Source organism: Archocentrus centrarchus, chromosome 7 (assembly GCF_007364275.1).
Source record: "Archocentrus centrarchus isolate MPI-CPG fArcCen1 chromosome 7, fArcCen1, whole genome shotgun sequence".
Lineage (NCBI taxonomy): Eukaryota > Metazoa > Chordata > Actinopteri > Cichliformes > Cichlidae > Archocentrus > Archocentrus centrarchus.
The window spans coordinates 24,440,801-24,456,386 of NC_044352.1; the positions used below are offsets into that span (position 1 = coordinate 24,440,801).

The 15,586-nt window shown below is 40.2% G+C and overlaps 2 protein-coding genes across 3 annotated transcripts in view; one reads left to right on the forward strand and one right to left on the reverse strand.

Annotated features, from left to right (window-relative positions):
- Nucleotides 1–6,887: 6,887 nt before the first annotated feature.
- On the forward strand, nt 6,888–8,024 carry her3 (hairy-related 3). The gene is made up of 4 exons (XM_030734820.1): nt 6,888–6,980; nt 7,085–7,180; nt 7,341–7,422; nt 7,554–8,024. Exons 1-4 carry the CDS (start codon nt 6,927–6,929, stop codon nt 8,006–8,008), a joined length of 687 nt encoding a protein of 228 aa, XP_030590680.1. The 5' UTR covers nt 6,888–6,926; the 3' UTR covers nt 8,009–8,024.
- A 4,460-nt stretch (nt 8,025–12,484) lies between these two features.
- The window catches only part of gpr153 (G protein-coupled receptor 153), a 41,024-nt gene continuing 37,922 nt past the window's right edge, over nt 12,485–15,586 (reverse strand). For both annotated transcript variants that reach the window (XM_030732709.1, XM_030732708.1), the window contains one exon: nt 12,485–13,865. In XM_030732709.1, the coding sequence (XP_030588569.1) occupies nt 13,023–13,865 (843 nt within the window). In that variant the 3' untranslated portion in view covers nt 12,485–13,022. The remainder of the gene's footprint in view (nt 13,866–15,586) is intronic.

Below are 15,586 nucleotides of genomic sequence, written 5' to 3' on the forward strand. Positions count from 1 at the left end.
CGGCCACAGGACATAGGAACCAGAGGGCCCCTGGGCCATGTCGTACAGCAACCAGAGGGCCCCTAGGCCACGGAGGACGGCAATCAGAGGGCCCCTGGGCCACGGGGGATGGCAAAGGGCCCCTGAACCACGGGATATGGCAACCAGAGGGCCCCTGGGCCACGGGGGACGGCAATCAGAGGGCCCCTGGGCCACTTGGGACGGCTATCAAAGGGCCCCTGAGCCACGGGATATGGCAACCATAGGGCCCCTGTGCCACAGGAAACAGCAATCAAAGGGCCCCTGGGCTATGCGGTACGGCGACTAGAGCGCCTAGGGGGACAGCAATCAAAGGGCCCCTGGGCTACAGGATATGGCAACTTCGACTGTTCTTGACTCTGCCAATTACGAACTGTGAAGGGGAACGGTCATTCTCCAGAATGGCTCGAATAAAAAATGAGCTCAGGATGAAAATGACCCAAAATCGTCTGAACTCCCTCTCACTTCTTGCAATTGAATCACAGTTTGTGCAACAGCTGAACTTTGATGAGTTGGTAGATGATTTTGCACGAAGGAAGAGCAGAAAGAGACTTTTGTAGGGGAGTGTGTGTCGGGGGGGGGGGGGGGGGGGGGGGGGGGGGGGGTTGGTATAGGCTCGGAGCGGGAGGGGGGGGGGGGGGGAGGGGGGGCCCTTGCAATCTCCTTGCCCCGGGGCCCAGACCCACCTTAATCCGGGCCTGGTCATATGTGTTTCATTTGGAGGCGTTCAATACCTACAGAATGTCAATAACGGGAAGTCAGTGAGCGTGTGCTTGTATCAGTGGTCATAAAGACGACAGTCCACATCCTGTATAGGGACCTGTGCTTGTTGGTCTTTATAGCTATGATTGGATCAGAGATTAAACGTTTTGCTTCAAATTCCTTCTTTCACTTACTTGTGTACTTTTTCTGTGGGGATATGATCTTTGCCTGTTCATCAACCTTCTTTGTTTCTCTGTTCTTTAGTACAGTCTCACACCAGACAAACTGTTGGGGGGAGAGAAACGGGCCTGATACAGCACTGATGGCCAAACACCTCTTTCTTTTTCTTTGAAAGTCAAAGTTTCACGCCGTGATGCTTAGAGGGACTGGGATGCCCCACGAAGTGAAACGGAAAGAGCCTTGCCGCAGGGGGTATGCAGCAATTCGAGAGGGTAAATTGTCATTTTGTTGCGGCCATTCAGTTTCCTGGCAAGGAAAAGAGGAGGATGGACCGTGAAAGTAGGAACGAATTGGTGAATAGTGCCACTTAGCATGGCATATGGCAGGTTAGGAGGGCTGAACGGTGACACCAGCAAATTAACAATTTCATACTAATTTCTGCGGTACATTCGCCACACACGATGTTATGCAGAATTTCAGCCTACTCATCCACTTCAGTGATTTAATTTGCCTGATATACAGTGTTAGTTGAAATGAGCATATATATATATATATATATATATATATATATATATATATATATATATATATATATATATATATATATATATATATATATGCTATGTAATCTATCTGCAACTTACTCCAGACTGCAATAGCATTTCTGTATTTAGTAACGCAAACCTGGCCTTGATTCTTGATATTAAAATAATTTATTTCCTAGCAGTTGGTTCTGCTAAGGGGACACATATTTCTGTTTGACAAAATATGGAGCGAAGAAAATCGGGGTGACGCCCCACGTCTTTTCACTTGTACTTTTCGATTTTCCACTTTGCCCAGATAAAGGGAGAACCATGGGAAAAAAGTTGGTCAGCAACTAGTCCCCCACCCCCACCCCCCAAAAAAGCAAAAACAAAAGGCACTTTTAATGGAGGTATTTTGTCTTTGATGTCTATGTGGGGTTTTCCTTGAAAATGATATATGCTTTTAAAACAGCAACAACAACAAACGCTAACGACTAAATGAATGAGTGCACGTGAATATTTTTCACTTTGCTGATCTTCATTACAAAGCCTTTCAGCAAAGTTATCTCCGGACTTATTTTTTTCATCCACGCCTTTTGTTAAATATTAACGCAATTTAGCGCTCGTCAGAGTCTTTAATAAGTCTTTGAATATCCCGGCTGTAGAAATGTTCTTTGAGCAGGGCTTGTGGCTTTCAGAGTGACAAGTGACTTCCCAGAAAATGCTGTCAGTATATGAAACATTTTTGCACCTGTTCCTGCACGGTTCACGGTGGCCTGTTTGCGCACAGTCCGCCTATATCATTATAGTCACCTGTCAACATTAAACCGTGAGTTGGACTTAGATTTAAACAAGATTAAACTTCTGCAACAAGAAGCAATATTGCAGTATTACAGTTAAAGAGGGCGCCATGTGTTGGCCCATCTGGACTGAGAGTCTACACTAACCGGCCTCGCTGACAAAGGAAGAGTTTCCTTTTTGGTTTGATGGGTTTTAAACTTAAAAAAAAAAAAAACAAAAGTTTTTTTCAAGCTGCTCATACGACTGTTGTTTTACGCACGACTAAAGACACTGAGCTAAAGGCTGCTTGGTTATTTTCATTCAAATCTTGCTCTGGTCGTTCAGAGTAAATGGCAGATGTTTTGCAATTCAAGGCACATCAATACCCGTGCGCTTTAGTGTTTAACAAAGGCGCTCTCCTTTTGTTAGGCTCTTGTGTCTTTCACAACAGAGCTCAACAAAGGTTTCATCCTCCAGCGAGTTATAAAGTTACTTTCCAGTCAGTTCATTTTGGCCCTTGAGAAAACCTTAAGCGATGTTAATGTGCACCTCTGGCCTTTTCATGCGGTAACCCCGGCACACACAGGCAAACACAGGCCATTATGTAGCCAAACCAAAGTAAGAAGTCTTTAAATAACCCGAGGAGAAGTCTATAGAAATTCATGATGCCGTTTCCATTTGATGTGTGATCAGAGCCTTGCCAACAGGTCCGTCGCGTGGCTTTTCAGAAAATCCTGTCAATATTTCTAATATTATTTTTGCAGTGCACCTGTTCGCGTACCTGCTCTCTTTACCGCGGCCTTGTCGCTCACAATTAGCCTTTAGGACACCACCAGTGCGGCCTCGGGTCCATCTGAATGGGAGGCGGTACATCGATTTGCTCCGCTCACTGCGAGCCAACTTTTGGGCCACCGTTTGCATGTTTTAGCAGGTCTGCAAGGCCATGAAGACGGGGCATAACCCGCAATTAATCTACAACACAAGCGCTAAATTGAAGATTATGAGAACACTAAAGATTTTTTTTCTGCTATTTTTACATTTTTTGTTCAAATGTGGAAAGATGTACAGCCAAATACACTTGAGCTATATATCTAAATAAAATGCACGTCTTCATTTGCATTACGTAAATGAGTATTGTTATAGCTCGTGCGGTAAGATAAATATAAATGCTGATCTAAAATGATATATTTTTAGGCTTTATTATTTTTCGAATAAACGCCTTTCCTCTGAAGTTTCCTAAATTGAAGATGACCTCTGTATTTATACCGATGTAGCTTGCTGTTAGGCACAAGCCTATTGGCTTGCAAATGGATTACTTTCCCTTTAGGAAGAAAACAGTTATTGCAGTAATTATATAATTGCTTCACTAATTGTTGTTAACAAGTTCCCCAATAGTCCAATTATTACTGGAGCTTTGTCAGGTCCCCTCCGGCAGGAATCCATGACAAAGGTATAATAGCGTTAATGAATGACCCGAGGCTTAAAAGTGAAAGTGGAGCAAAGGACCTGCGCTTTTCAAAAACATACACTTAACTTGTCATTTAATGGCGCTTGCATTATGGTGCCCATTGGGGACACAAGTTTCTCGCTGCGCTATTCTCATGGATAGATGATGGCGTAAGGACTTATGACAGAAGTGAGGTGGTTTTGGAGGAAAACGTTTTCAAAGCCCGCATTCCGCCACTCCAGAAAGTATGCGAATAAGACCACCTATGTCTTATTTTCGTTTTGGAAATCTCGTGGGTTTTTTTTTTGTTTGTTTGTTTTTTTGTTCCTTTGTCCTAACGAGAACATCCAACACTAATTGAAATTACACCGAGTAATCAGCGGGGAAATCGCTCATCTGTGGCACAAAATAACACGACAGGCGAGTGTTTTGATGCCTCGACTCCACGCTGAAATCATCCATCCACGGTCTTGTGTTAAAACCAAGCGTGAAAAAGCAGATAATGTGACGAGTATCGGACAAAAGGCATCAGAAGGCCCACTTTCACCCAGAACATCTCGGTCAAGTTTCATACCGATTAAATGTTTCAGCATGCCACCACAACTGTGTCCCGCAATTTTTCGGTATTTACTCAATTAGTTACTCCTGACACAAGCCTGCCAATTCAATTCTATTACTGACTGACTTCATGACTGTGTTTTAGTTGTGCTAAGGCAATCAATTTAAGTTCAGCACGTCGATTTCAGAAGCCCGTTAAATTAACTGAAATGTCCGGATGCTTTAAAGCTTGCAAACAGAAGCAGGCACATTGTGAGATTTGTCTGATTACCGTGTCATAGCAGAATGAAAAGAAAAGTAGAGAAAGGTAATGTTGGTTCAATTCAGTGAAAGGAGTCTTTTGATGCACACTGTAGTTACAAATCAGATGAAAAGATCAGTGACACACTTCTGAAAACCGGCCCCCGTTTCATTGGCAGACTCTTCAGACTGAATACAAATATGCCCCTCCTTTAACGGGGCCTCACTCGTTTCAGCGCATGCATTGTACACTGGATCAGGCAAAACAACAGGGGCAGCGGAGAAAGGTTTTCTCCACAATGTCGCGTGTCTTTCAAATAAACTTTCTTGTTGTGCGCAAGAAACAGAAGATATGATACTTGATATAATTAGATATCCTGCGCCGATTTACCTAAAAATGACAGCGCTAAAATCCAGGTGTTCCATAAGCTGATGTCTATTTAACCCCAAATCCACCCTGCGACGCTTTAACTCTCATATCTCATGTGTGTTTTATTATATCAGTCAAAAATTGTGACAGTTTTTTCTATAAATATATTCCTACTAAGTTCACGCCACTGTTTTGTTTGTTTTTCTTCAGTAAGGGTTTAAAAACAAACAAACAAACAAACAAACAAAAAAACATTCCAACGGGGTCCAGACGGACCACAGTAAAAAGCACACAGAATTACACACAAACACACGATAAAACTATTTAATGAGCTCATGTTTGCCATGCTATGCGCCCCGATTGCCCACTATAAAGGAGTTAGAACAGTAATTTAAAGGAGACTCATCCAGCAAAATCAGAGTTTCTCCTGTACAAAGTGAAAAAAGCAAAAGAAAAACAAAAAAACAAAAGAAAAACTGAATTTGAATCCAACTGAATTCATCTGATTTTCGTCAGACTTTTTTTTTTTTGCCATGGAGTCACATACACTCCAAGGACTTTATCCTTGTTTTTACAAGGATAAAAACAAGGATAAAGCAGAGAAGGTTGAATGTGCACGTTTATTCCATACTGGGTTTAAATTACCCTTCTTTATTTTACCATAGGCTACATGAGATAATAAAACATGTAATAATACAAAAACGTTCTTTTAAATGACTGAATACTAAGTGATAACAGACTCAAACGCTTCTAAGTTGGACTTTGCTTGTGAATAAAACTATAATGTGTTTTAAAAAATAAAGATTGTGTTTTTGTTATACACAATATGCAAATTAAATTTAAAAAATATATAAATCACAAGCTCTTTTGTTCAGATGACATGACAAAACTGATGATGTTTTCAGACTAAATAAGTTAGCATTAACATTTTGCTTACAGTTTATTCTTGGGGTATTCAGAGACTTCAGCCGGTATTTTTTGTACGTTGCACATCTTGGTATGGTGATTCATCCCTAGTTTAGGATTTTCAGATTGTCTGCGTTTGAGCACAAAATGCCCAGTGGACTGCAGTGATCCTATGGTCAATACATTGTTTCAGCTGCTATGACTTTCCCAAGCCTTAGCCCCTTTCAGCGAGAAGTGTGGAAAATCGGGAAGCGAGGGAGCAAGGACAAGGGGCGGCCCGCGATTCTCCTCGGTGCCTCACTGAGCCTGGTATGAAGACAAAAACTGGTGACGCACAATAGCCAAAGAATCCTAAAAGTGTAAAAGTGTCCTAAAGGCACTTGGAACCTCTTCTGCTTTTTTGTTGTAACGTCTTTGGCGTTTGGCCGTGTATAAAAACTATTTGGGGCTGCACCGTTTGCTGATAAAACTTAGTCTGGCTGATGTGATAAGATGTTGCAGGTGTAGAGGTTTTTTTTTTTTTACTCCCAGTGGCCACCAGAAAATCGGAATGTTGGGGGGACACGACGTGAATTTCCACGGTGCTGCCTTCGACCTGGTGGCGTGAAACTCACGCACAAAGACTGAACACAGGAGTCAATAGTGTCCATGCTGCACACCAAGCAGAACATTATGATTATGTTTAGTTTTTTTTACGCTACTTTATGGTTCTTGCCTCACACGTTGATTATTGGACACCGGGTAGGTACTCCACTTAAACACGTTAAGCAAAAGACTGAAGGACAACTAGATTTGTTCAATAGATAGATCAATAAGTGTGGGCTCTAGTTAAACTTGTGTCTGGTTATTCCTTTGTACTCTGCACGGCCCATGTTTGTTAAGAATCTGCTTTTGAGGAAATAAAGAAAGAAAAATATGAATCAGATAGTTTAACAAATAGTTCCAAGCCACTTGAGTTTGGAATAATTACACTCAGCTATTCAAAATGAAGCATCATAAAATAATTAGATTTTAAAATAACTAGAATCTATAGTTGGTGTGGGCAGCTATACGATGACGGTGTTGCCTATTTGTGCACGAGAGACAGAGGCGGGACTGTTTGTATTGACATGTTAAGTGGGTGTCTCTATATAAATGGACTCATTCTTGGGCCAGAGGGAGAAAGAGATTGACTTTAAGGAAACCAAAACGGAGTAAGACAATGGTGGCGACGAAAGACTGCGTGGAGAAAGCCAAACCCACTGCTGGAAACAAGGTGTGTAAAGCAACAAATTAAGAGGAACTTAATAAAGGGCGAATATCTGACTTTTATCACAAACTGCTGAAGTATGGGGTGTTGATTTTACGCCTGCCTTACAGGTATCCAAACCACTCATGGAAAAAAAGCGAAGAGCTCGCATAAACCAGTGTTTAGACCAGTTAAAATCTCTTCTGGAGAGCTACTATAGCAGCAGTGTAAGTATGAGAACCACAACTTTAGAGCTGGAACGGTTTATTTTGCTACTTCCCGTTAGCTACTGTAATTGGCGTCTTAAGGTCTTATGTTTTTTTTTTTTATTAGTATTTATTTTTTTAGGGGGAAAAAAGGTCTAAGTAATGTGATCTCTTTACTCAGATTCGAAAGCGCAAACTGGAAAAGGCCGACATCTTGGAGCTTACTGTGAAACATCTAAAGAACCTCCAAAAAATCCAAAGCTGTGAGTTTTAGCCTCATTCTTGGAAACAGCCAGATCATTAGCTATCGATTTAATATAGTTTGTCATAGATGCTTTGAGAGCACAGCTTGACGAGTGTCTCTGATCTTAAGGTGCCTTTTCTGTGCTTTTAGGCGCTGCATCTTCTTTCGATGTTTCCGACTACCAAACTGGCTTCCGCAGTTGCCTAGCCAACGTCAACCAGTATTTGCTGATGACCGATAACCTAAACGGGAGCGACCGCTGGATGTTATCGCAGCTTTCCAGTAAACTCTGTCGCTCTCGTAGAAGAGGGGAAATCTCCAGGACCATGGACAGCGGCCTGGAGCACCCTGAGACTCAGCATGAGGCGCAGAAAGTTCTTCCATCGGTATCTGGAACTGAGGAGAAAAAAACGACCAGATCTGAAACGCTGAAGGTCCACAGTGCAAGCACGTCTCCCTTTCCACCGACAGAAGAATCGCGCCGCTTACCTGAAACCAAGCAGGCTGTTTTTTCTGCGGCGCCCACACAAAATACTAATAAAAAATCCTTCATTCACATAAATGAAGGTGCAAGCACTCAGAACAGTGTATGGCGACCTTGGTAGCCGATGAAAAGGTGTAAATATCCTGTAAATAAAGCTTGATTGAAAGTTTATGTTTATGATTGCACTATAGTTTTTCATGATATGCTATTACTTGCTAACACAGTTTGTATATTATTTTTCTAATAAAAGTGACAAGAAACTCCGCCTTGTGTTATTTAATGAAATGACTTTAATCTTCCAATATGACAGTTTAGTGCAATATCTGATCAAAACTCACTTGATACGTGTGTGTGTGTGTGTGTGTGTGTGTGTGTGTGTGTGTGTGTGTGTGTGTGTGTGTGTGTGTGTGTGTGTGTGTGTGTGTGTGTGAGAGAGAGAGAGAGAGAGAGAGAGAGAGAGAGAGAGAGAGAGAGAGAGAGAGAGAGAGAGAGGGAGAGAGAGATTAAAACTTTAAAAATTAATCACTACATCATTCTATTTCTTCGCGGCAACTAGGACATCATTTTGTGAAGATCAGAGAAAAAAACAGACTCACTGGGGTCTGACTGTGATTTCTTCCATTCTTCTCTGGTTTCACGCATAAGTACCGCATCAGTGGCGGGCAAATCAGATCCTTGTCGGACAGCAAAACAATTTTATGCTGCAGGCAACTAATTACACGCTCACTGGTGTCCTCTAGACTTGGATACGGTTATTTGGGTATGACGAGATTGAAACAGATTCTGATTTGAGCTTTATCACTTTTTTTTTTTTTTTTTTTGTATTTCTGTTTAACTGAGCTCCTAGAGTAGTTCTTACTATTATCATTATTATAGGTCCGCACAACTACTCCGCAGCCTCCGTATACTGAAGTTCCAAACTTACTTAGTGTAATCCTCATTAATCTCAAAACTTTTTTCAAGACGTACCTAATCCACCATAGAATAGAAAGTACTAAGCAGTACAACTTTTGGGAAGAATATATCTGACATTTTTTATTTTGTTCGGCAGAGGTGAAGAATTTGAGTTTGTAGGCTACTCCACGTAGTTTTAAGGATAACAGCATAACCACATCAGCTTGTTGCACTATAGGCTCATGTAGGCCCTTTTTAAGTGTCCTATAGTTTTCTTCCGCTGCTTAGCACGGATGTCATAAAGTGTCTCCCCATTCTTAACTAGCAGCGCTGGAAAGGAGAGCACCTCACAGCGAGGAGAATTGCTGAAACGCCCACAGCTATTTCATTCTCAAAAGACTGCTGTCTCACAGAAGAAGGCAGTTTCCATGTGATTCAGCAGTATTGTCTGGTTAAAGTTTTTCGCCACCAGAGAAACCTCAGTTATTACTGCCTGTTTGTTGTTCCAGCTTTTTGTGTTGTCTGGTCTGCTAATAAACCCCGTGCGCAAATCTCCCCTCACAAAGTCAAAGCTACTCTTTTTTCATGAGACCAACAGAGATCCACAGCACAAGAAAACTTTGTTTAGTACAAGAAAGAAAATGCCACGTGACCTCTACACTGAATGCCCTTAAAACTATTTCTAAGAATTTCTATGAACTCTTCTCAACAATGTTGCAGTGACCTAGTTTGGTCCTCTATAATAGCTAACTATATTAGAGCTGAGAACCTAAGGGAGACAGAGAATACTTTATTAGCATTAAACTGTGTCCAGTGAAGCGCACTTAAAATAAAGTGCGCTGCAGACGTCTACGATCCCTGCCAATGAGAGCAGTCCTCCTGGCTCGCCCGGGTTCAGCACAGCCATGCAATGTATTCATTTGGTGATTTGCGCAAATAAAACACAGGGTAGTGTACAGTATGTCGACACCTAATGACTCTTAATTAAGTGTGAGCATACACAATAGAGATTGTCATTGGTTCCAAACAGTTTCCACACCGTTGAATTACTTTTTGGCGCGTGGAAAGCGCCGTGTCCATGCTCATTGTTGTAAGCAACTCCGACCACAGAAAACGCCGACCTCTCCACAAAGCCCCCCTTAGTTTAAAACAAATTTCACTTTCGATCAACAACTGAAGCAGAATCTAATAAATATACACTGATTATAAAATTAAAGGAACACTCGATCATCACAGTATGACACAGTCTGTTAAACTTCAGGGACATCAGTCTGTTCAGTTAGGAAGCTGCAAATCAAAGTGACAACATCTGTACTGGAGAGGCAACAAGACAACCCCCTCCAAAAAGTGTTGCTGTCTCTCTTCATGCCTCTGAATCACGCTCAATTATTATTCCTGCATACCATAAAAGACCCTTTTCCAAAAACTAATTGCAGTTTCTACAGAAATGTTCTTTCTGGAGCAAAATTACTTTGTATTGCTTATGAGATATGTTTGACAAATTATAAGTCAATAAGTGATTTACTGTACAGCAGTTTAAATACAGACAATATTTTTTTGGTCAATAACTTCAATTACTTTTTGGCACACAGGTACAATTCTGCCTTCCCTTATTAAAATAAACAAAAGGCCAAATCAATTAAAAAACATGAAAAAGTAACGTTGGGTTTTATGCAAAAGGTTAACCCATATTACATCACTAGCCAGGGCATTTTAAGGTAAATAACATGACCAGACTGTCTTGCTAGAATCCCAAATGTTTTGCAGGTTAATGTGGTAAAGGCAAACTCAGAAGGTGTAGCTCTACTAACTTGAGTTAGTAGAGCTCTTTTTTTTAAAGTGTTGGATGCATATAAAAGCATACTACAAAAAAAACATCAAACCTTAGTCTGGGGACTTACTGAGGTTTAGATTTATGTGGCCTTGGTGATACATAAACGTATGTAATCTTTTTGTCTGTGAGGGCAATTCTGCTCTGCTCCACAACAAGTACATATTGTACAAGCAACAAATAAAGTGGATCTGAAGCATCATCTTGTGGATTTAATCAGTCATATGTTTTTAACAAAGTCATCATTGGAACAAGAAAATCATAACATTTAACATCATTCATATTTGAGTCGTAAATCTTTGAATATGTTACAAAATTAGATGATGATATAATAAATGCAACAAAATACAAAAAAACAAAAAACTATGACACCAAAGTTTGACAGGGGAACAAAGTGATATGCTTCCAAACATAGACACATTTCAGCTTCTCCAATTTAATAGGCTCCAATTAATAAAAGGTGCACAATATATGAAAATTAGACTAAAAATCTGCATGACTCCAGATGATTAATAACATATATGTCAAACACGTGCAACTTTATTACGAGTGGTATAGCAAAAAAAGTTCCACAACTAAAAAGGCTTTCAAAGGGGATTTTTTTTTCATATTGTCCTCATCCTGTAATTTCATTGAAAACTAGCACCTAACCTGTGCAAATAAGCTACATTCACATTAGAAGTTATCATGAACCTTACTTGGTTGTTTTTTTTTTCATGATTTTTGAGTCAGAGGTTTCAGTCCTTTATAACTGTGTTATAAATGAGACGTTCTTTTTTAATTTAACTGTCATTAGTGCTATTATGTTCATTTTAGTCTTTATTCTGAGTGAGAGTGCTACGTGAAAATGCCTCAGAAAAATGGTCACTTACTGTTTGAGTATCACATTTTGTGGCCTTGAACTTTTGCACTTTACAATGCCAGATAATCACAGTCTCTACCCAAAAATAGAAAAAAAATCTAAACTAAGTGTCCAACAGCATCATTCGTTGACACTTTGGTTATGTTTATATTTAATCTGAATTACCTCCTGGGACTTTGATTAATGTGGTGTTAAACAGGTCAGGTCAACTATTTGTGTTATGTGTTAATGTGTGAAATATAATGTTGGGGTTTTGCTGAAGCAGGAAACATACTAGAAGTAATCACTGGTCAATCAAAAGCTATTTTATTTGTAATGCTCCTCATCTGTGCTAACGTTTTTGAAGGTTAAGATGCGACAACAGCATTTAATTTATGCTACATCTCAATCACATCCTGAAGGCTGTGATTATTGAAACTTTGGATTAGTTAGCATATTTTAGGGATTCTGTCTTAGCTGGCAACTTAATTTTTTTTCTGAAACAAATAAGGTGGAGTCAGGTTGACATGCTGAGCTGATGAAGTACCATTTGCATATTAGTCTGATGATCTGTGTGTAATCAGATGTGCCTGATGATCTCTCTAATAAAAAAACAAACAAACAAACAAACATTGGTATATTAAGACTTAATAGGAAATGTTCTAAACATGGGTCTCATTAAGCAGAAAACACTAAAACTATTAATCAAGATTTCCTCTGTATATACATGACATGTCAATCTTCTTTAAACAAAAAGAACAAAACAAAACCATGACTTCACATTTTCATTAAGGATTTAGGGGTGTTCAGGCTATATCTCAATATCTCACAGAGTAATTGTAAAAGTATAGGCATTTCAGAAATTGGAGTTACCCTCTCATTTTACTTCAACACAGGGTACTTGAAAAATAGGTTTGATTGTGTTGTTGACAATAATATAAATTAAAAAAAGTTGGACATTATTATATATATATATATATATATATATATATATATATATATATATATATATATAAAAAAAAGAAGCAAATATCTAAAATGTCAAGGTCAGGTTACACTGGCAGTATTCAGGGGAATTTTGTAGCCATCCACCAAAACACACACAGTCATTAGAGGGCAAATGAAACAAAAACTTAAATTAAAGTTTTTGAGTGACAAAAAGAAATAAACACCACCCTGAAAACTACCTTCTCCAATTCTTTGATCTTTTCATATGAAACAATACCAAACACCAAAAGCCAGGTTAGGGGAAGTTCACACTGTTTAAAAACTATTTCTCTGCATCAGTGATGGGAAAAATGTCCTCAGTTGATATTTTGTGATGTAAAAGCTTTTTCACTACTAACATAATAAAATCAAGATTAGGCCCATTCAGAAATGATGTCCAAAGCTCCCAAGGCCAGTTAGCATAACAGATATTTATTGGTGGTATATAGTTAAACAGAAGTGTGGTATAAGTAAAAAGGCCGGAATATTTCAGTATTTCACTTTTCCATTACCACCAATATTCCAGTGGTTGTCAATATGATTCAGTAATCCTGTTCATATAAATAAGGAAAAACTTGTCTTTTACATGGTGGAACCAACAGAATCAGAGCGAAAGGTGATATATCCCGAGGATGACGCTGAGGGTGTGCTTGCAAAACTGTTTGTGCTTCCTCTACTCTCAGCCTTGCTTAGATGCTTCTGTTGTACCCATTCAGCTCCAGCACCAGCACCAGCACCACCTCCTGTCCTGGGCCTAGAGCCAGAGTGCCCTGGAGACTGCTGACTACACCCAGGTGAACTCATTTCGCCCTGCTGTTTCCCATCTCGCTGGCGCTCTCGACAACCTTTCCCAGAGCTACAAGCCCCAGGACTCTTCTTTCCCGGAGGCCTGTCAGGTTTGGGTGAAGCTTCAGGCGAGTTGCCTCTACTACTGCTTCTTTTGTGTTCTGACAACCGCCTGAGCACTTGAGGCTCACGCTCAAAGTCTGTGAGTGGAAAGTGGGGAAGGACTATGTGCTGTTCATACACATTAGGGATAATTGAGATGGTGGACGCACGTCTCGGGCTCTTCCTGGGACTCGGCAGCGGCGTCTCATCTATAAAGTTTATCACTTCATCACGGCTGAAACACCGCAGTTCGTCCTCGTAATGCTCCCCACCACATACCACACGCGGTAGGTGCCTAAGAGAGTGCATGCTATCCTCAGAGCGTCGCCGTTTGCGGTGAGGGTGATGGTGACGATGGTTCTCCTCGTGGTAGGAGACCAGGCTGCTCCTGCGCCTCTCGCGGCGCGGCAAGGTGGAGCTGTAATGGGCACTCACTATCATGTCCTCGGTGGAGCCCCATCTGTGTAGATATGAGGGGATCCGCTCGCTGGTCCACATGTCGGTTTCGTCGTGGGAGTATCTTCTTGTAGGGGGCACCTGGATGCAAGACACAGACCAAATCCTTCAGTTATTTAAATAACTTTTAAATACAGTTACATAAAAATCATAACACTGCACATTAAATGAAATACATTATTATGGATTTTAATTTGTCTCCATTATCAAGTATACAGAATAGTACATGTAGGATTCTTGAACATTATGTAGCGGTTAATATCGCTGTAATAGTACACAGTTTTGGATGCACTGATTTGCAGTGGGCTGATGACATATAGCTCAGTGGAAAAAAAAAAAATCAAAGTTCTTAATACAGATATTTATTCTGCTTTTCACGTTTTATTTTTGTTTATTTTTTAAACCCTGATTCAGTTGGTTTGTGTAAAATCCTACATGTAGCACATACACGTCGTTTACTGAAGATGCAAAGTGTATAAGTTTAACTTTATTTTTTAAATCCCTCAAGAAATGTAAGGAGTCTTTGTTAAAGTTTAAAGACACATCAACACGATTATGACTGCTCTCATCTCCATTATTTAGAGATGAAAATGGTGACAGTTTCCTACTTGTTATACTCACATTCCATTCAGTTCTGACAACTATGCAAGAGAGAGAGGGTTCGTCAAGGTGATGTCAAGAGCCTCAAGACTGAAATCAGCCTGCCCCCCTGCGGTGGCTTTTAGTAAATGCAGAGAAATTTAAAAACAGCAGACGATACAGTAGCATTGAATGTCTCAGGCAGAAGTGCTGAACAGCAGAGGGCAGCACAGGCATTAGAATGGCTTAAGATGGAGGACCGAGAGCAGAGAGAGAGAGAGAGAGAGAGACAGAGAGAGGGATAAAGTGGCAGAGAGACAAGCCAATAAAGCTATAGGAGCTTTATTTTGCAATCAAACCACCTGAGAGTCATCATAGGAACTCTCAGATGGAGGTGCTACTTGATAATGACTTGGTTGGTTGGTGGATTCATGTTCTGCTTGGGCCTTATGCCTTTCAGGACTAACAGCAAAAATGTGATGGAATCACACTTCAGCCAGTCATCCTATAATTTAAATGTTTTACAGTCACACAGATACAGCAAGGAACAACAGTTATATAATAAGTTGCAAAACTGACTCTATTATAAGGTGAAAAACAAATGTGTGACACAAAAACTATGAATGGAGTAATGGCTTGGTTTAATGAAGTGGTGGCTACTGTATACATCTCTGTTTCAAGCCTTCTTGTAAAGTCAACAGACATTAAACTCCAGATGAGCATTGGGCTCTGAAATGTCCATTATAATGCTGGACAGCTGGTCTATCGTACCAACTTCGATGATTCTTTTCAGTGAAAGGAACTGTAAGAGTTTGGGCTACAGGCTGTGAAGCCCCCATCAAAGTAATACAAAGATGACACAGTTTTTTGAAACTTAGCAAAGTTTAATAAAGTGTGGGTTGCTTCGGCTGACTTTAAAGTTTACTTTCCTAACCACAGTCTTCCAGGCCAAGTCTAGTTAGTCACAATTTTTTTTATTTTGATCAATATTTTATAATATTATTGATTATCGACCAATCTCTCATACTGAGGCATAATTTTAGATGTTGCTGAATTGCCCTAGAAGGCTGCATGTTAGATGAAGGTTTGTTAATGCAAGCTGAAAATGAGGATTTCATTGTTCTGCATCTGACTGGGATGGATGCTGGATCCAGTGGTGACCATGCATTTAGGCAGAACATGAGAAAATGTTTATCGTGTTTTTCTGAAGCCTTGAGGGATCC